The sequence below is a fragment of the Aotus nancymaae genome, unplaced genomic scaffold, assembly GCF_030222135.1.
Source record: "Aotus nancymaae isolate 86718 unplaced genomic scaffold, 86718_ANA_hifiasm-v0.15.2.pri h1tg000041l, whole genome shotgun sequence".
Taxonomy (NCBI): domain Eukaryota; kingdom Metazoa; phylum Chordata; class Mammalia; order Primates; family Aotidae; genus Aotus; species Aotus nancymaae.
In genome coordinates, this window is record NW_026988455.1 from 42,165,060 (window position 1) to 42,187,284 (window position 22,225).

A 22,225-nucleotide genomic window follows, 5' to 3' on the forward strand; every position below is an offset into this window, starting at 1 on the left:
ACATTTGTTACTTATTTCTCAGGCAAGCCAAATATGACTTCATATTATAAGCTCAGAAAACTTTGCAGGAGTGGCCCTGGCATGGAGTTGATTGGATTTGTACGATTAGGTTAGATAAGATGTATCTGGGGATGTGTGAGGAAAAGGTCGGAGACAAGGACACCTGCCCAAATCCATTACAATTTTACCAGACAGAGCCAATTCTTGCTGAGCATGGACCACACTCAGGTTTGGGGCTAACTGCCTTAGTCACATGCACTTACATGGGAAATGTGGTTCTAGTGAGAACAATGATGAGTTTGGATCTGGGCATGTTGATTTTGACGTTCCTTTGAGATATCTATCTATATGAAAATATCTGGCAGGCCAGTGAGTATCTGAGATAGAAGTTTAGAAGCAAGATCTGACTATACACTTAGATTTGGAAGATATCTCATACACATGGCAATTAAAGTCATTGTGTTGGATGGGAGAGTGTACAGATGAGGAAAAGGAGGGCTTACCCCTGGACCTCACGATCTCCAGCTTTTAATGAACAAGCAGAGGGCAAGCACCCTGCAAAGGAAACCAAAGAAATATCTGAGGGGTAGAAGCAAAGTCAGAGGGAATTGGCAAGCCAAAAGAAGAGTGTGCTTCCGAAGGAGGGTGTGAAGTGCAATGCCAAGTTCTACCAAGAAGCTGAGGAAGGCAGAGACCTGGAAGTGCCCATCCATTTCATCAAGACGGATATCACTGGCATTACTGGTCAAAGCTGTTTCACAGGAATAGTGACAAGGCAGCACTTTTCAATGGGCTTAGGAGGGAGAAATGGAGAAGCAGAGCTGGCAGAGACCTCATAAAGGTTTTGACTGTGAGGAGGAGAGATCCAGGTAGCCAAAGGGAGCCACAGTGTGAAGGATCTTTTTCTTTAAGATGAGGGAGACTGAAATTTGTTTCTGTGCCGATGGTAGAAAGGGACATAGGGACAGAGAGGTGCTAAATGATGAGTAACTCGTAGAAAGGCCGTGAGGTGGTGGGGCCCAGAGCTAGGGAGGCAAGATCAACTGCGGATACACTTGTCACTGGAGAGGGTATACATGTGGAGGACTGGTGTCAGGATGTTGGCGGAGTTTTAGCCTGGAGGTTTATCGTTTATCACTGAAGTAATATGATACCCAACAACAACTATAATAATATTGACAGTTGTGTAGAGCTGACTGTTGGCACCCTTCCAAGTACTTTTACATAGAGAGATTCATTTAATTCTCACAGTGGCATTCAGAAGTCATCATTTTTAGTATTACTATCATCCTCCCTCATTCTACTGAGGCTAAAACTAAAAACAAGATTAAGTAACGTGTCCAATGTTCTATAACTAGTAAAGGATGTTTCTGGGATTTAAACCTAGGCCACCTAACTTCCCAGACCATATTCGTAGCCATTATCCTTTGCAGTATAGAGACCAACACTACTTCTCTACATTAATAACAGGTCTTACTTACTTGAGATCTATCATATTTGCATTGTTCTATGAGTTTTCTGTCTCAGTTAATCCTTACAATACTTCAGTGGAGTGATTATTAGTATTCTCCATGTACCTATGGAGGCACTGAGACACAGAGGATAAATAACTTGCTTAACGTCACCCAACTGGCAAGCATGTAGGAGCAGGAGTCGGGTCATCTGCCACATGGAGAAGGGATGGTATTCGGATCAGAGGTGTGAGGAAAGTGAGTGGACGATGTTAGTCACACCAATGAACAGAAACCAGAACTGATTAGAGCCCAGGGAAGGATCACAGTACACTATTATGTTGGTTATCTACTGTCATGTTAAAAAATACCTCAAACATAATGGCTTTGTATTAGTCTATTCTTGCATTGCTATAAAAGGACTACCTGAGACTGGGTAGTTTATAAAGAAAAGAGGTTTATTGGGCTCAGGGTTCTGCAGACTATAAGAGAAACATAATGCCTGCACCTGCCCGTAGTGAGGGCCTCAGGAAGCTTCCACTCATGGCAGAAGGCAGAGGGGGAGCCGGTACACCACATGGCGAGAGAGGGAACAAGAGGAATGTCAGGCTCTTCTAAATGAAGAGCTCTCACGCACACTAACAGAGCAAGAACTCCCTAATCACCATGGGGAGGGCACCAAGTCATTCATAAAGGATTTACCCCCATGACCCAAATGCTTCCCGCCAAGCCTCTCCTCCAACACTGGAGATTACATTTCAACCTGAGATTTGGAGGAGACAAGCCCTCAAATTATATCAGGCTCAAACAACAAACACTGATTATCTCACCGTTTCTGAGGGTCAGGAATGGGCAAGTGGCTTGTCTGAGTGGTTCTGGCCTGAGCTTTCTCTTGAGGTCACAGTCAAGATGGCAGTTGGGGCTGCATCATCTGAGGGTGTAGATCTAGCTGCAGTATCTTCCTCCAAGATGACTTACTCAGGAGTTCCTTGCTACGTGGACCTCTTTACGGGGCTGCTTTATCGTCTTCACACATGCCACTGGCTTCCCCAGAGTAAGTAACCTGAGAGAGAGCTAAGAGAAACCCTTTTATGACCCAGTTTTGGAAGCCATACACCAGCACTTCTGTTTTATTCTATCCCTTAGAAGTGAGTCACTGAATCCAACCTGGACTAAGGAAAGAGTTTCAAAGAATTGCTGGACATATTTTTAATCACCCCACTCCTACATGGTAATTTCTAAAGGATGTAACCTCTTTCAGAACTCAAGAGCCTTTCCTGCTGCCAGTAGCTGGATAGTACAGGGTTCCCCTCAGGACTGGGAGCAAGTCCATTAGTGTGAAAAGCATGAAATGAGAACTGTGCTGCTCTCTGCGGTGTGCAAGTTAAGGGACACATTTTCAAAGCTGCAGAAAGGTATAATTGTTCCACCCATGGATTTTAGTGGGAGTCACACTGCTAATGTATCTGGGCACTCTTTGGAAATGAATCCCTGGGTTTGCTGGTCTTTTTTTTGAATTGCTGAGCTGAAAGGTAGCATCTGGGTTTCAATGCTCTATACCTGTACTTACAGCCAAGCTGCCTGAATGGGAAATAACCAGCCAGTGTCCCTGCTGCCTCAGGCCTCGCTATGATTGTGAGGACATACCAAGCCTTTCTCTTTTTCATTTTACTCTCTCAGTTTCAGTCCCCATGTTCCTTTGTCTCAGACACAGAGGTTCCTTCCCACTTCTCAGCAGTATCCCATCTTCCCTCCCAGAAATGGATGCCTGATTCTAAGAGAATCTCCCCACTCCTTTTGTTTCTCTCTCCAAAGCACAACCCCGTTTTGCTGCCTGCTGGTGCCGTTCCTGACCTCTGTAAACATACAGTTCTAGATGACTCATCTGGAAATAATCTGATGAGCTGTCAGAAGGACTTTCATGCCCAGCTGAGCCACTGGTAAAAATGTCCAGCAGCAAAGCCAACCCTAATATTCTCCATAAATTTAAAATCAGACTGGGTCCTCTGGCTTTCCTCTTAAACTCAACGTGGGATTTAGAGAAAAGAGTGGGATTATGGGGCAAATTTGATCAAGACACCTCACCTCTCTGAGACCCTTTAGTTCCTTCCACCTACAAAGTAAGCTGAAATGGGTTAATTCTTCGGAAATTGTCTATCACAGTGCCTGGCATGCAATAAGTGATCAATAAATGCTAACATTTTTCAGTCTAAATTAAAATCATGGTGCTTTTAGGAGGGAAAGAATGATTGTTTGGGCCACACATCCCCTACCCTGCCGCTTGCCTGGAGCGTGTTGGTATACAACTCAGTAGGTAATGAGGTTTGGGATTGCAGAGGCCTGTGATTGATGGCACAAAAACCTGATTTAGTCCAATTCAATTCTGTTTGGAAAAGTAGTCCCAGGTCATCACACTGCACTCGCATTGTAGAAAGCAGCATAAAATGGAAGAGATCCCAGGACATGAGAGACCCGACACACATTGAAGGTAACTGTTGTGTGTTAACTTGAGAGGAACAAAAGTGCTTTTTAACACAGGCTGTCCAGGAAACAGAAATTAGTCAAATCCACTACTTTACAGATGAAAAAACTATTGTCCGAAAAGTTTCTTTCAGTGAATCTGTTTTCAACACTTATTGTTAGATATTACCAAGATGCATGATTGTGTATCTCTTCAAGCCAGCATAATATTTATCACACACTGTATTTCCTCAAGAAATGCTTAATAAGTAAACAAATGAATGAATGAATTCACAGACTTGCCCGATGTTAGAAATTATTAACTGGAAGAACTAGAGCTAGAACACCCATCTCCTGACTTACTTCTGAGTGAGACCAGAAACGCATAAAAATAGCTAGAAAAATTCAAGCAGGTTTCTTAGATTAGCTTCTGAATCACAGATTTAAGCCCATGCAGAAAATACAAATGAAGCACTCTGCCACCAGCACATGGCTGAAGGCTGTTCCATAGTGTCTCTGAATCAGTCCCTTCCGGGGAATGATGATGTCCCTACTAATGCCTTCTATAAAAAGGCCTTTACCTCCATTAACCTCTTAAACAGCTCCCACTTCACTTCAGAGGGCCTCTTTGTTTGAAAGTCAAAGCACACAGAGGCCTTGGAACCAGAATTTTATCAGTCAGCCAGTATTAAAAGCTGTACAATGGATTAATGAGGCAAGAATTCTCTCATTAACTCTTGAGAGACAAGAAAGACAGCCAAATGTCATTACTTGCAGGTATTCTGGCCCGTGATGCTCAGAGAGTACTAAGTGTCTAAAATCCATTTCTAAGCAAATTTCTCTTCTAGATATACATACACAAAATTTTTTTGGATACATGGTAGGTATATATATTTATGGGGTCCATAAGATGTTTTGATACAGACATGCACTGTGAAATAAGCACATCCTAGACAATGGAGTATCCATCCCCTCAAGCATTTATTCTTTGAGTTACAGATAGTCCAATCACATTCTTTAAGTTATTTAAAATATATAACTAAGTTACTGTTGACTATAGTCACCCCATTGTGCTAGCAAATAGTAGGTCTTATTCATTCTATTGTTTTTCCACCCATCCTACTACTGAATTTACCAGTTATAAAAACTCACCAGATGTGAAGCCCTTTCAGACACCATTCAGCCTTTCTTAGTTCAGGTTTCTTATCTGAACTGCAAAATAGGAAATTGTTTGAGTGACTGTTCTCTCAGTTCTCCCAAAGATAGTACATAACCTGGATCATCCTATGTTCTCAGGAAAGAAAATGATCCATTATATGCAATGGATGCTGCGGAACAGTAGGACTGAATTTCTCAGGAAAGCCTGGCTGAGAAACATGCTACAGTGATCCACTATCCCTACGAATTATGAACACATCACAATCGTTCACACACACACAATTCCAGTCTCTTAACAATGAAAATGGCTGCATGACTTCCAAAATTTTTTCAGAGGAAAAAATTCATTTGTATTCATGTTATTAAAAGACATTGTTTTCTTAATTTGGAAAACCTAACAGGAAGATCAGCAAATCTTCTGTAGATATGTAAATTATAACTCAAACAAAAATAAATTGCTGGTATGTTTCCTATGAAGAATGTTAAATGGATTTTGTAGGCAAGTTAGACCAAATTGTATTCCTTTGAGGTATTTGGGAAGATATTTCTAACTTTTCAGTTAATCAACGAATAATTCCAGACCATCACCCTCTTAGATGCCCGAGAGGACATGGCAAAGAAAAAGCACTTTGCATATTTTGCCAACAGACTGCTGATTTTTTTTTTCTTTACTCACATTGATTTCTATCTCAAGCAAAACAAAAGTCACTGATTTGTCTCACATCATTTCATTTTGTTCACTAGTTTACAACTGGAAAATCAGCTTATAGTTGGTAAAATAAAGCAGAGCAGAGAAGGAATTAACATTTCTAGAATGCCTGCTATGAGCTTGGCATAGTGCCAGGTACTCTGCACATATAATCTCAACTAATCCCCGAGAGGTAAGTGGTTTTATCATTTCCCTTTTACAGATTAAAAAAGTGAGAATCAGATTCACACAGTCATTAGCAAAACAGAGATTCAAACAAATTTCCACAATTCATATATTCAAAATTATCCCAGAATTCAGCACATCTTTCTCCAGTGATGACTGAGAACTAAATTAGCACATTTTACTTATTTTTCAGTTTTTATCCCTTATTATTCAGCAGACAAACTCTCTGCCAAAATATGACCACACTTGACTTGCTTTCACATAAGATCAAAAGAAATGGGGATCAGTGAGATGAAAAAATTTAAATTCATGAGTGAAACTGTAAATTTGACCCTTTTGCCATGACCAGTTCAGATGTGCAGTATTTCCAAAGAGCCGCTGAGCTATGTTTCACAAGAAAAGAAGGTCGAAAGTCAGAAAACGGGAGCACCTATGTCCTTAGAATACGGATACTGTGTATAGAACATAGTTGAATTATTTAATTTTCTTCTTTTATTCTTAGATTGTGGGAAATACATCAGCTTGGCTGAGAATTATTTTCATTCCTTTATTCATCTGAAAATTTCACTTTCACTGATAGTACTTAAATAGGTTCATAGGAATTAAAAAACATAGGCTTATGTCTCAGCCAGCACAAATGTCTGGCGTTCACTATTACACACAGTTTAACCTGTAGAAAACCCGCCGTCCCCTGCCTCTCACAGACTGCTTGCGTCTTACCCCTCCTTCTCAAGGAGTCTTGCGGGAACTGCTGTTAGGAAAGAGAGAACTGTAACTAAAGCTTTTTCTTTTGTCGACAAGCACAAGCAGAGACACTTTAAGAACAGGAGAGTCTTTCTGCTGAGCCTCTTTCAATAAAGCGTTAATATTTATTACTTTGCACTCTGCAGTAGAATTAATGTTTTATGATCAACAACAAGTAGCGGCAAAATGGGAATTTTAACCACAAGCAACCTACTCTTCCAGTGATAAGGAGCTCAAGATGGGTTAGCAAACCACTGTCTCTGTGTTTGGGGGGACTCTTACGCAATCATCTAAACAGAGGAGTAACTGATTGCTGCTCCATGCAACGACTAGAGACAATCATCAGAAAGTTATAGACTTCTTTTATCAATAAGAGCCAACTAAAATGAAGCTGTGAATTAACCTTATATTAATGCTGCATTAACAGATTAACATTATAGTAATACTACATTGAATTAATGCTACATTAACAAAAAATTGTATATGTTAGTAGGACTGTAGGCTGTTTCAGAAGCTCAGAATTATATATGCATTTTACATTTAAATTAGATCAATTCTCAAACAATTCAGAAAAGAAAAGCTTTTCGAACAAAAGCATATCTGTCTTGAGTTTGCCTATTCATTCATTCACTATTTATTGAGTACATTTTATTTGCCAGGCACATAGAAATGTGGGATTTTGAATCAGTATCAAGGTCTAAAAAAATGACTCACATGAGTTCTTCACTATTGCAGACTGCCCTTATAAATCATTTTGTAATTCCTTTAACAAACCACTCAATCTTACTACAGCTTTTTATAGTGAGCTATTACATACTGAAAAAGAACAAGAGCATCTCGACCCTATAATTAATGTACACACTGCACAAAGGCACAAAAATAAAAATTCAGTCGTATTTCTGTCCTGTCAATTTTTATGATTCAGTACAGTGATAGCTGTACTGAGACCGTGTAACAATTACCCTGTTGAATATTCTCTTCCCATAGTCTTGAGTGAAGTTCTTACCTAAATATTTTAGGAGTAGATTTCCAACCCATCATCTTACATTTCCATTGAGTCTGATCAGTGTGGGAAAGGAAAATAAGCGTAGATTTTGGATTCAGGCCGACCTGGGTATGAATTCTGATTGTGTGTCTGGTAGACTCTCAAAAACGTACTTTACCTCTCCATTTCTTGGTTTCTTCACCTACAAAATGAACACAACAGCATCTACTTTGCAGGATCATTGCAAGGAATGTAGATAATGTATACAAAGCAACTAGCTCACAATAGGTATTGCTGTTCTTTTTATACAAAAAAATCAGAAAGACCACACTGAAATGGCTCTATTTTAAGTAGTGTAATTCACCATGAAATTAAAATAACAACAAAAAAGGTAGAATGAGACAGAGTTGATCATTTGGGGCCTGATTCATATCTGTCTCATGAGACAATTATTTTATAGTCAAGATTTCCATCTAAATAAGTTATCTAGTAAGAACAATGTTGATTTTAAATAACAGACCTTCAAATTACTGAATGGGACTGACAGAAAAGATCACATTTCTCCTACTTCCCTGCCACCATCTCCAGAATTATAATTGTTCCGTTGTGCCTGTTAAAGTATGGACATGACAGAGAAGGAAAAAAAAACAAAATAACTAGATTTTAAAATCATTTTGGGATCATTAGCAGATACAAGATTGATTTCAAAATGAAACAATCATTGGCATGCCAGTTTTTTTTTAATACAATGAGTACCACCTCTATTTTCTGCATGATTTCAGTAATTAAATAAATACACTTTTAAGCACAGTCTTGCTTTCAGTAAAACTTTTGCCATAAATCTTGCCTCTACCCAAAGCAATACTAAAAAGGTGTAGACTATACTTTCCCTGTACCACAGAACTGATGTTCTTTCTTTCTCTCGTTCCTCTGTCTAATTCTCCTTTTCATATCTTGTGTTCTTTTTTTTTCTGACTTCTGCCTCTTCCGTTGAATACCTGCAGGTTGTCCGGCCATACCAGACCATGTCCAATCCCATGAGCAAGCTCACTGTTCTCAACAGCATGCATTCCCACTTCATTCTGGCTGACAACGGGACCACTGGAAAATATGGAGCAGAGGTGAAACTTCGGAGACAACTGGAAAAGCATATTTCACTCCAGAAGATAAACACAAGTAAGTAGCAGTTGTTCCCACTGGCATGCCTCGTAGGAAGTATGCTGAAAGTGAGTAACTTTAAGTACACCATGCAGCAATGTAATAAAAACTGGAGCAAGTTTTAAACACAAACCATTATTTCTACTGGGCCAGAGAGTAGCATGAGAGGAAGCCACCCAGAGAAGAACAATTAGAGGCCTAAGAAGTGATTACACAATTAGTGACTCCAGCTTATGTATCATGTGTGAAAAATTCAACTCCGTCTGGGGTGTGTAAATGCAGATAAGCTCTCTCTTCACACTTTGTCTTCATCATCTGCATGGTACCGTAAGGAGAAAAGGTGCCCTAGAGAAAATGTTTCTATTTATTAAGCTTTTTTTGGTGGCTAAACAGAAAAGCAGAAGAATCACATTTTGATCTTGGCACTAATCTGGCTGTGCAAAGGCATTTCAAAGAAATTGAACATTCACTCTCTAAGCTAAAGCATCGTGTGAAACTATCTTCATGAAATTTTAATTGTCTCAATTTTAACTATGTATTCATTGTCTCTATATACATATGGATTTAGATATAGATAGATGTATATGTGAACCACACAGTACATAGTTAACACTAGTATTATCTCTTAAGCACATAAGTATCTTTATTTGATGAATGTATTGGGTAGACAATTGTTTTAACTGTGAAAGGTATCATCATCAAAACAGTTATGCTCCCCAGATCACTAAGTGGCTTGCATTTAAATGTGATTTAGGTATGAAAACAGTCTACTGCCCCACCTCACAAAATAAAATTCAATTTGCTTTTATAAAGTAACAGATGAGGCTGCATAGCAAGCTCAAACTTTGTGGTAATTAGATGTCCCATCTGGGAAACTATGAGATTTTAAAATTCCAAAGCCTACAATTCCAAAGAACAAAAGATTCCCTTTGGCTAGATGAGTTTTCAGAGGTTCCGTGTACTGTTATTCAACTTGTCCAAATCACTTTTCTCTTCTCTAGATTTCTCTGCACCTGCCCCAAATGGGTCTTCATTACCATAGCCACCTTCCTCCAAAAACTGGGATGTTAGACCTATCAGACCACAGCTTCTCCTTCCTACACGCTCTTTTCTGGTTCCACCTTTTAGGAACTGCTACTGTTTAAGCAGTCACGTTTCGTGGTTTCATATTTTTCACATTGAAATCTGGAATAATAAGAATTTTGGCCTAGGTCTGAAATAAAAATTATTTTAGGAAATTTCATTCCCCAACTATCTTTGGAAAGAAGAAACACAAGTATTATCCCAAGGTGAACATCTTCTGTAAACAAAAAGAGTAGAGAAGACTAGAAACTATACAGAGACCAGCAGAGATCAAATGTAACACAGCACTGTGCTCAGTGGGTGGTAGGTGTTGCTGTAAATACCAAAACTGAGTTCCGTTACAGTACTTGATAGAATGGGCAAATGTTATAGAATCAGTGTTATCTATTTAGGGTTTTGTAAGCTACAGTATAACTTTTTTTACAGCATCAGGTTAAGAATGAGAGCTTAAACAGGACTGAGCTGGAAGCTGAAGAGGATGAGAGCAAGGAGTAAATTCAGTGTCAAGTTCAGTACTCGGTAATGAGACAAAATTGGTCCACACAGGCAAAGCATGTCATTGTGGCAGGCCCTGGTGGTGGCAGGACCGGTTAGCCAGTAGTGTTGGGGAGCAGACCTAGGTATATATTTGTGTAAGTTATGCACCCAGCAAAGAGAATGGAAGCTGGAGTTAAAACCCAGCCAGAGCCGAGGTTTTAGTCAAGCCTTGTGCCTTCCAGAATGCCTTAGAGGAAAGGGGTGCCTTTTTCTAATTGACCATTCCCAGAGGGAGCACCCTTTTGCAACGTACATGCCTGGAGAAGTGCCTTTCTTCAGAAGTGGCAGAACTACTGCATGTATGCATGAGGAGCCCCAGCGAGGCTCGTGGACAGTGGTCTGGCCTCCCTGAGGAGCAGAGGTCAGCAGCACAGAGCTGAGGAGCAGGCCATGGCAGATGGTCAGCGTGTCCGGAATGCTGGAGGAGTTACCACCAGACACTAGTCCTTGGGTAGATCATCAGGGACACATCACATTCCATTTATGGAAACATCAGACCTTTGCTAGATTATCAAGGCAGGTAGTGGCACATGGGCACATTGACAAGCAGGAACCCATCAGGAGTCTAGAGTTCGAAGGAGGGGAGAGGCACAGATCCAGGTACCACAGGACTTACTTTTGAGACTGTGTTTGTGGCTGCATAGAAGCCCACAGCCTCCTCTTCCAGTGAATATATTAATAATTAAATGGTAAGAGGAGAGTTATAGAAGCCCAAGAGAAATCCTGAAGTCATAGGAAGTGAAAAGACCTAAGGTAAGGAATTTGTGCATGAGCTTAGCGAATGTCAAGAGTTAGCTCCTATAGCAGTCTACCCCTGAACTTAATAATGGTTGGGTGACCAACTTGTCCCGGTTTGCCTGGGACTTTCTTAGGTTTAGCAGTGAAAGTCCCAAATCCCAGGGCCCCCTCAGTCTAGGCAAACTGAGATAATGGATCGCCCTACAAGTGAGTGACTCGTAAGTCATTAGGTCAACTTCCCTCATTACTGTATTCAGCCCCCAAAGTGGGGCAGAGAGGCAAGCTCCTTAAAGGGTAGGGAGTGACCCAGGCTCTTTGAAGTACATAAAGCAAGACCTTTGAGGTCTTCATTCAGTTATCAACAAAAAAATGCTCACTGAGAACACAAAAGCCTCCAGAACAGCACTGGCAAACACACAAAGACAGGCAAAAAGTGGACCTAGTCTTAACATGAAAAACGGCAGAAGAATACAAGCCCTTAATGCAATCCTCAGTCAGCAATTTGGAACAGCAAATCTACTTTCTAACCTGGACACTTTGTGGTTCTTCCTTTTAAAAATGAAATTTTATGGCTGGGCGCAGTGGCTCACGCCTGTATTCCCAGCACTTTGGGAGGCCGAGGTGGGTGGATCACGAGGTCAGGAGTTTGAAACCAGCCTGGCCAACATGGTGAAATCCTGTCTCTACTAAAAATACAAAAATAAGCTGGGCTTGGTGGTGGGTACCTGTAATCCCAGCTATTTGGGAAGCTGAGGCAGGAGAATTGTTTGAACTGGGGAGGCAGAGTTTGCAGTGAGCCGAGATCACGCCATTGCACTCCAGCCTGGGCGACAGGCCTAGACTTCGTCTTAAAATAAAATTTTATTCTATAAGTTTATCTTAAAACTTCCATTTACTTTTTCATTTCCTGCTTCAGAAGTTTAGGAAATCTAAAATACAAATGTGGAACTCAGTTTCCTGAAAAGGAAACGCTATGCCACAATAACAGTGTCTACCACCCCTAACACGCAGGATGGCCCCTGGGAGGTCTAAACCCCCTGAGCATTTTACTCACTAAACTGCCATACCTCCTCATCACTTAGGGGTGACTTGGGTACTGTAGTATCCTATCAACAAGTCTGTTTTCTTACATAACTGGTATAATCTTCTGAAGAATATTTCCCCTAAGCATTAAGTGAATCCTGTTCCAAAGACTCATAAACACTTTTTCATCAGCATGACAGTGATCACTGATAACATATTCCAGGCACCAGTGTTTGACCTTTTTCTCCCCACTCTGACTTCCATTGTCTGTCTTCCCCCATGCACTGCTATAGCCAACGGTCAGGACTGAAGCATCATGATTGGCTGTTTATAAAAGAGAAGTCTTTCGGACATGAGCAGTTACCTGCCTCACAGTGCTCTTCCATCTGCAATTTTTTAAACTTCAGATTTAATATGCAAGGAACAATTTCAATCATTTCTTTAGTGAATAAATACTTACTGAATTCCTACTAAGTACCAGTCATGGTTAAGGTCTAGAAAAGCAGCAATGAACAGTTCGTTGAGTTGACGTCAAGGGGGGGACCAGAGTAATAAGTAAGAAAGCAACTAACTGTGTGGTGTCTGATAGTTTTTAAAAAGTACTTTCAGGAAAATGAAAGCAGAGTAAGGCATATATCTGTGCACCTGTGTGCAGGCACATATGTGCATCATGTGTATTGGGAAGATAGTTTCTATTAGGTGATCAGGAATGGCCTCTCTGAGGGGATATCATTTATGCAACAACCTGAATGAAGTGAGCGACCAGCTGTGAAAGAGCATTCTGTGGAGATTGAAAGCAGGAACTAAGCCACCAGGGGTTCAGTGAGGAGCGGGGAAAGCTTGGTAAAGAGTTGGAGCTTATTCTAACCAAGATTGGATCTGGGACATTACAGGATCGCCCTTTTTAAAACATCACTCTGCTATTGCGCGTAAAGATAAGACTGAGATAGAGAGCAAGATTAAAAACAAGGAAATGCCTTCGGGGGCTGTTGCAATAATGCAGGTGAGAGATAACTGGTTTGAATAAGAATGGCAGCAGTGAAGGTCATAGAAAATGGTAGGATTGTGTGTGTGTGTGTGTGTGTGTGTGTGTGTGTGGCACTGCAGGGGAGCCCAGGGAGGCTCATGGACAGCAGCATAGCCTCCATGAGGAGCAGAGTCCAGCAGTATGGAGCTGAAGAGTAGATATGGCAGATGGTCAGGATGCCAGAGATGCTGGAAAAGCCACCATCAGATGCTAGTTTTGGGGTACATTGTCAGGGACACATCACATCACATCCCATTCGTGAACACACCAGGCCTTTGCTAGATTATCATGGCAGGTAGTGACATGTGGGCGCATGGACAAGCAAGGACCCAGTCAGGGAGAGGTCTGCGGTACAAAGTAGGAGACAGACACAGGCCCAGATACCAGGGGACTTACTTTGGGGAACAGACACACACACACACACACACACACACACCACACACACACATACCACACACCACACACACACACCACACATACACACCACACACACACGCCACACACACACACCACACACACACACCACACACACACGCCACACACACGCCACACACACACACCACACACACGCCACACACACACGCCACACATGCCACACACACGCCACACACACACGCCACACACATGCCACACACGCCACACACACACCACACACACCACACACACACCACGCCACACACACGCCACACACACGCCACACACACGCCACACACGCCACACACGCCACACACACGCCACACACACACACCACACACACCACACACACACACCACACACACACCACACACACCACACACACACCACACACACACCACACCACACACACACCACACACACCACACCACACACACACACCACACACACACCACACACACACACACCACACACACACACCACACACATACCCCACACACACACACACACACACACACACACAGGAGAAAGATTTCTTGGTTTTCAAATTGTGGTAAAATAAATATACATAACCTAGAATTTGCCATTTTAATGAATTTTAAGTGTATAATTCAGTGGCATTAAATATATTCACATTGTTTTTGTGGAACCATCACCACATTAAACACTAACTCCCCATTATCCATTACTCCCTCTCCCCAACCCCTAGTAGCTACTCTTCTGCTTTCTATCATTATGCATTTACCTATTTTAGGTACCTCATATAAATGGCTTTATGAAATCTTTGTCCTAAGATATATTTTGAAAATAGAGCTCAAGAGGGCTTGCTGTTTAAGTGAGCATTCAGGGTAAGAAATAGACACCTCCAGGGTGATGCACGGTCATCCTTCGAGACACCAGTATATCCCTAAAACAATGGGACTACGTGAAAGCCCCTAAGGAGTAAGTGTTTACAGAAAAAATAGGGGCCGAGGGCCAGTCTCTAGGGAATTTGTACAAAGTTTTTGAGAAGCGGTTCCAGGCATAAATAAAGAACATGCACAAATGAAGAATAGGAGGAAAAGCAGAGTATTATGGGCACAGATGTGGGTAGGATGGGCCACTTTCTGGTGGAAAGATAAGGTGATTCTCTAAACATAGCTTCTGTATCTATATTAAATAATACAAGAGGTTATTGGCTAGGAGTGTGGAAGAGGAGAAGGTGTTGAAGATTAGGGACAGAAAACAACTACAGTCAGTTTAGAGACTGAGCGAAGGAACAGACTAGGAAAATGTAGGGTTCTCATGCAGCACAGTTGGTATTTGTGGCTGTAAATTTAAAGCAGCACGAATCATCAGAGTTGTATGGTTATTTTTTAGCCATGTTCAGCTGCAGTGGTAGAATAGGCATCAATCTGGGATTTTGCCTGGCAAGTGAGAAAGAGAGATGGAGAGACAAGAGAAAGACATCCATATCCCAAAAGTATCATTAGTGTCTATGAATGAACAAGACACACCTGACATTTAAAAGAACATAAAATCATTAGTCTAAAAGATTAGATTGATGTACAGAGAGATGGTTAAGTAAATTACCAAAAGAGACCCACACCTTTAGAGTAAGTAAACAGGTTCATAATAAATAATTTTTAATATTTATTTTACTGTTCAGATATTTACATACATTGAACCAACTTAATATATTGCTGGAAACATAGCAGTTGCTCAGTAAACGTGTGTTAGCTGAAAGACTATTCCAGAAAGTAGCATCTATGTATCCCCATAAGAATTTAAAACTCGAAGCATATATGTTATAAAATTGTTATTATTAAAGAACATCATTATAACCACCCTATAGCTATCATGCAGCCTCTACATTTATCAGCCCTTGGCCCAATCTTGTTTGCTCTATTCGTACACCCTCCTACTTCCTCCTCTGAATAATTTTGAAGGAAATCCAGACAGCATATCATTTTATTTATAAATATTTCAGTACAAAAGCATTTTTTAAACCTACATTGGCCACACATACACTAGGTCTTAAAAATATTTCTTAACTTGGTAACAGCATCATGGCAAATATTGGTCTAAGACTTATTTAACAATTCTTTCAAAAAATAAAAATTAAGAAATATACTATTGTATGCTGAAATTTATCTTAAAGATTTAACAATCATCTTTGCTGTTAGAAATTCTGCTTTCAGCTAGCCAAAAACTATTCAAAATGAATTCTTTTAAATTCATTAAATTTTAAGAATTCATTGCATTTCTTAGAATTAAAGATCAGAAAAATCTTCAGCAACTGTGACTTTCTTTTAAGGGTTTAAAGAGAAGAGTGTAACTTTTGGGAGAAGAGGAAGTCTTTGCCTGTTGCCAGTGGCATAAGATAATAGTGGCATGTAGCCTGGGAGTTGAGATCATCACGGCTCTGTGACCTTGGGCAAGTTATTGTATTTGACTTTGTTTCTACATCTGTAAACTAGGGGTAACAATTCCTCACGGCGTTGTGATTAAAGGAGTCGACACGTGATTCTGCCAAAAACACCGATTCCCTTCCCGCCCTCTTGGTGGTTCAGTGCCATATGCCATGTCTACACAGCCCCACGGCCATAGGTTCAGACAAGAGCAAAGCAAGAGCCAACAAAAGCCAACACAGCAGAGCCCAAGGTGTTCATCATAACGTCTTATAACAGGCCCAGCACAGTGGCTCCTGCCTGTAATCCCAGCACTTTGGGAGGCCAAGGTGGACGGATCACCTGAGGTCAGGAATTCACCATTGCATTCCAACCTGGGTGACAAGAGCAAGACTCTGTTTCAAAAAAAAAAGTCTTATAACAAATCATAACCTGGCTCTGCTTGTTAAATAGAAGTCTTATACCCTCTTTAGTTACAGAAAGGTCCAAAGGGAAAACTGGAGGCTTAAAATTGTATTCTGCTACATATAACAATGCCTCTATTATTTGTTACAGAGTAATTTAATTTCTTTGTCACTGCAGCAAAGAGAAATATATTCTAAACTGTAGCTGTCCCACCTGCCTCAGTAAACAGAGAATAATAGAGAAAATTTAAGCTTTCTTTAAAAATCCAAGCTGTATCAGTATCTTAGAGTAGTCATAAATGGCATTAGGATTGTTGAGTATGCTCTACTTGTTGGAGGTGTAGGAACTTGAGCAGAATATGAATTGACCCAGAATGTATCTTTAAAAATTAGATTTGGGCTGGGCACAGTGGCTTACACCTGTATCCTAGCACTCTGGGAGGCTGAGGCGGTTGGATCACCTGAAGTCAGGAGTTCAAGACCAACCTGATCAACATAGAGAAACCCTGTGTCTACTAAAAATACAAAATTAGCCGGCCGTGGTGGCACATGCCAGTAATCCCAGCTACTCGGGAGGCTGAGGCAAGAGAATCACTTGAACCCAGGAGGCGGAGGTTGTGGTGAGCCAAGATTGGGCCATTGCACTCCAGTCTGGGCAACAAGAGCAAAACTCCGTCTCAAAAAAAGAAAAATTAGATTTGAGTCAATATCAGATTTTTTTCTTGTAATTTATCATTTTATTCAAAAACATTAGAAGGAGAAGACAGAAATCTAGCTCTCTTCAGCCTCCGTTTGATGAAAGTGTTATTCCTTTGTATTTGAATGATATTTAAATACGAATATCCTATGATATTTTAGGTTAGGCAGAATGGAAACTTTATTTGGATTGTGCATCTAATTATATTGTGAACATCAACCTTGGGTGTAGGAAATTTCATTATGAGGCTAGAATTTTTCTGACTTTGTTATCTCCCTACTTGAAAGGGAAATTTATGTCACACGTAATCTAGTCTAAGGTATTATTTCCCCATGGCAGACCTTTTAGATATACCTATTTTCCAGTATTAATTGATGGAGTGTCTGGGTAGGTTTAGATTTCCGTAACAAGTGTTTTTGCTACTTTCAAAGTTTGCTTTAAAGAGAATTTGAAGCTCTGTTTTTTCCTTTACCCCAGAGTAATATCTGACATTTGAGTGTGGCCTCATCTGATGAAGCCACCTACAGTACTCTTCTCTAAATCAGCCAATTAAAATGGGCTTAGCATTTCTAAGTAAACAAGTAGCAGAAAGGATTGCAGGATTCATAAAATATAATCAAATTTGGTATTTGAAGATATTGGTATTTAGAAGTCTCTGCAGATATATTGTTTTATTATAAAGTTCCTAAGCCAACACACCTATTTATATATGATTGTGTGCCTCCCCAGGAGACACTGTTAAACGTGAGAGGTGGGATTTGGGGTTGTCACAATTTCTGGTGCTTATTAATGGCATGGGAGAAGGGCCAGGAATGTCAACATCCTACAACATGCAGTGCAGTTTCAATGAAGAATCGCCTGGGCCCAACACCAACAGTATCTCTTAGGAAACACTACTCAGAAGATGTTACCCTGAATTTTCTTTTTGTTTTTTTCTTAATCTTTCCCATAACCCTCTCCTCACTTGGCAGGACCATGCCCTTCTAAGGTAGCCTATACAAGTGTAAAGACATATGTAGAGGAAACATTACTAGTGAATGGGAGCGAGATTCAAAATACATATTTAACAACCTGCGAAACCTCTGGTGTCCTAAATCCACAGCAAGCTGGACATCAGCCCTGGTACCTCCTTCAGATCCTAACGCCACGTCCTATTGGGAAGTTCTTCCTGATATCTGATTTCACTTGCGCTGAATCTTAAACCTGTTCTCTCCCAGATAAGGACCAAAGTCATTGTCTGTATTAGAGCTCTCAGCATATTTGAAAACTAAATATACTTGGATTGACCTTCTGCCATAATGGCTGTAGGAGGCTGTTTTTCATTGAAAGAGACACACCGACTAAGCTTAACAGGCAGAACTAACTCATGAAGTAAATCAGATCAGCATTTCCAATTCGGCAGCACCCACTCTTAGCTCCACTGCTTTATATGTTTCAGACTCAAGGACTCAAATGTGCTCAAAGCTGGCCACCTTTCTGACACAGTCCTTGATGCTCAGAGAAATCCTACACTCCACAGTTATTAGCTGACTTGGGAGGAAGGCAAGGGCCCAGAAATGTGGGTGTTTTACCTCTGGGTCCCTGGACAGTCTCCTCACTAGAAGGCATTGCCCAGGATACCATGCAGAATAAAGAGTTCTAAATTGAATGCAAAGAGAACTCTAACATGTAATCTTTAAATTACTGAGAAATATTTTGGAAATAGGCCAGGGTACTAATATAAGTCTTGAGCGAATGAATAAATGCATGAATCGTGCTTTTCAAAAATTCACATTCCATTTCTGGTATATGTCTTTCATTTCCCTGGATTATATAGTAAAAATCCTATATGTGTTAGTAGTTTTCTCTTGTTATATTGTGAAGCCAATTTGTCATGGGAATCTGATGGAGGTTATCCAAAGGGCATCACTGATATCCTCAATAAATTTACCAGTATCTCTGACGCCAACACTGACGTTAATATTGTGCACAACAAGTGTTCAAAAAAAGAGTTTAAGTGACTTGACCCAGTCATTTTATTATAAGAGAGATAACAGTTTCAAAAAATACCAAAAATATTTTAGTAATGGCAGCATGATTGAAATAAAGATGTAGTTTCCTGGGAAACTCCTTTTAAAGATTATATATATGAGTAAACAATATATCATAAATATAACATATGTTATTTATTTTTATTCTTATGGTTAAATAAGTCTCATGACTTTGCATTTATGGTAAATACAGAGAGGCCAAGAATGGGTGGTCAGCAGTAGCACAGACAAGCAGGAAAATGACGAAAGGAATGTATGAGATATGAGTTTCTAATGAGAATTTCTTCCGGGGAGTTTTCCATTTTGGAGTAACTTGTGTATTCATGTAGTAAGAGATTAGATCGGCAGGAGATCTTCAGGTCTCTTACCCATGGCCAACACTGCCAACCTAGCATTACACTTTCCCTAGTGAGTCTTGATATAGCTCATAATCATACAGCCTCTAAGGACACAGGTTCTGCCTCGGTAACAATGACTCAAAATAATGGATGCTTCAGTGAGACAGGAGTTTTTCCAATTCATATGTTACTCTGAACATGAGTTCAGCTCTGATGTGGGTGCCTCACTCCTGTGAGGACTCAGATTCCATCTCCTTTGCTCTGGCACTCCTGTTAGCATGGTCCATGGGAGCTCACCGTCATATCTACATTCCAGAAGCAATCAGGAAAAAAGAGCAAGGGGAAGCCCTACTCTTCCCTTCAAAGGCACAGTGGGGAAGTCACATGCCATTTTAGCTTGCATCTTATGTGTCAGTATTTTGTCACATGATAACACCTAGCTAAAAGGAGATTAGAAAATGTAGTCTTTATCCTGGACAAACACAGCCAGCTAAAATCCTATCACTATGAAGGAAAGGAAGACTAGATATTGAGGAACAGATGGTCATTAAGAGTTGGCTGGACTTGGCACATGAGATAAAATGTATCTGCCACTCATAAATAAGATATGTCTGTGTATTCTAATACGCTCATTGAAGAACCTCACGCATAAATAGCTCCTGCAGCTACAAGTCATATCTTGTCCTTTTGCTCTTTACCTGTGAGCTTTTTAGTGGTAAGTCTTGCATTAGTTCTGGAAATCAGATTGAGACAAACTGCCTAAAAGAATATATATTATTTTAGACCATCCTGGCTTAGTTAACTTTTTAAGTTAACAAACATAAACAGATCCCCTTAGCCTCAAAATAATAATTGCATATGCAGCACCATGCATAATGCATGTGCATTCCCTAATGGATCCTATACCACATATTTCATTACACATCATTTGGTAACATTGTAAGTTCCAAAATATTAAAAATTAATAGAGGAACAGTCTCTGTGTTTCTACGACACTGTACTCTTGACGTTAACGTTTCTAAGATGAATCCTGAAAGATAATTTTAATGACATCTACACATACCTGTAATCTTGGCAAGAGGTGGTAGAATGAAGGCTGGCCAGCCTCTCAAATCTATCCGGGAAAGGAAAGGTTATAACTGCGTCTTGGCCCTCTTGGGGGAAAGGAGCAAGAGACTTGTCTTGGGGAATAAAAGCAGCCATCCTCTGACTCCATGGAAACATTTTAGGAGATTCTGATGAGCGAATGAGTTTGTGAGGGATTTAAAGGATTCTTTTGCCAATTATCTAACTTGGCATTGTTATACTTTAATAACACCTAAATGATAACTAATTATTTGGCAAGATACAGACAGTCCTGAAGGGCTCTTGAAGCCTTTGGAATGCCAGTAAGTGTATAATTGGATGTGTTTGCTGATGACAATTATAAAAAGATGATTACTAGCCAGAGTTCCTCTTAATTAATAGTGAACTGTGTCACTTGGTTTTAGAGATCAAGATACATAGAACCTAACTCTAGTTCATTGTTTTATATATATAATTTCAGCTTGCATTATTCAGTCAAACCTAAATGGTAGCTCTATAGACAGTTGAGATTTCCTTTCTATCTTGTTCAGTGAACAAAGCCTGGGAGTATCTGTTGCCTTCAGATTTAGTGAAAGCACAAGCAAGCACTTTTAAAATAAACCTTGCCTTTCCTATATATATACTCTTGTAAAACAATTTTTTTGCTCAGTTTCTGGCTTAAACATCTTTTTTCCCTACCGTTTCATAATATCAAACTCATAATTATTGTAACTTTTTCATTCACACAAGCTAAATTTCAGGAGAAAAATAAACTAAATGTCAAAAACCTCATTAGAAAATCCAGTGAACAAATTCAAAAGACAAGTGACAGTGCAAAGAAAATATTCACAACTATGACAAAGAGCTAATTTTCACAATATGCCAAGAGTATCTGCAAATCAAAAAGAAAAACAGTAAAAGCCTTATAGGAAAGTGGGCAAAATATATCCACAGGAAGATCATAGGAAAGGAAACTTAGGTGCTCAACCTCATTCATAATTAAATAAATGAAAATTAAAACAATTTTTAACTTATCAAATTGGCAAAAAAAACAAAGGTTTAAAATATTGAGTGTCATTATGTATACAGAAATATGTACTTACACATTTTTTGTGGGTGCATTAATTGGGCAATCTTATTTGGAAGACAATTTGGCTAGCCCTATTAAACATGAAATGCATATACCCTTAAGCCCCATAATTTTGCTTCTAGGAATTCATTTTACATATATTTACCATAATACTATTTACAGTGATAAAATGGAAATAACCTAAAGATTCATCAGCAAACAACTAGTTAAATTATATCTAAACATATAGTGAAATAGTCTGGAATTATTATGAATAATGTAATAGCTCTGTTGGACTCATATAGAAGATATTTGAGGGTATGTTTTTTTTTCTCAAGTTAAAAGTTGTACAACAGCACAACTATATGTTCACATTATGTTCAACTGTATGTTCACATAATCACATATTTTCTTAAAATTACATATATATGCTTATAAAATATCTGAAAGGACACAGGTGAGCATTGATTAGTTACCGTTTCCAGAGTGAGACTTGAGGTGGGGGAGAAAATACAGGGAGTGACACTTTTCACTTTATACTTTTAAAAGCTTGATGTTGTTTTTTACAATGAAAAAAATA

At 39.8% G+C, this 22,225-nt stretch overlaps 1 protein-coding gene across 18 annotated transcripts in view; it reads left to right on the forward strand.

Moving 5' to 3' along the window:
- The window catches only part of TRPM3 (transient receptor potential cation channel subfamily M member 3), a 605,449-nt gene that overhangs the window by 296,425 nt on the left and 286,799 nt on the right, over nucleotides 1-22,225 (forward strand). For all 18 annotated transcript variants that reach the window (XM_064361657.1, XM_064361664.1, XM_064361658.1 and 15 more), the window contains exon 6: nucleotides 8,677-8,848. In XM_064361657.1, coding sequence (XP_064217727.1) covers nucleotides 8,677-8,848 — 172 coding nt within the window. The remainder of the gene's footprint in view (nucleotides 1-8,676; nucleotides 8,849-22,225) is intronic.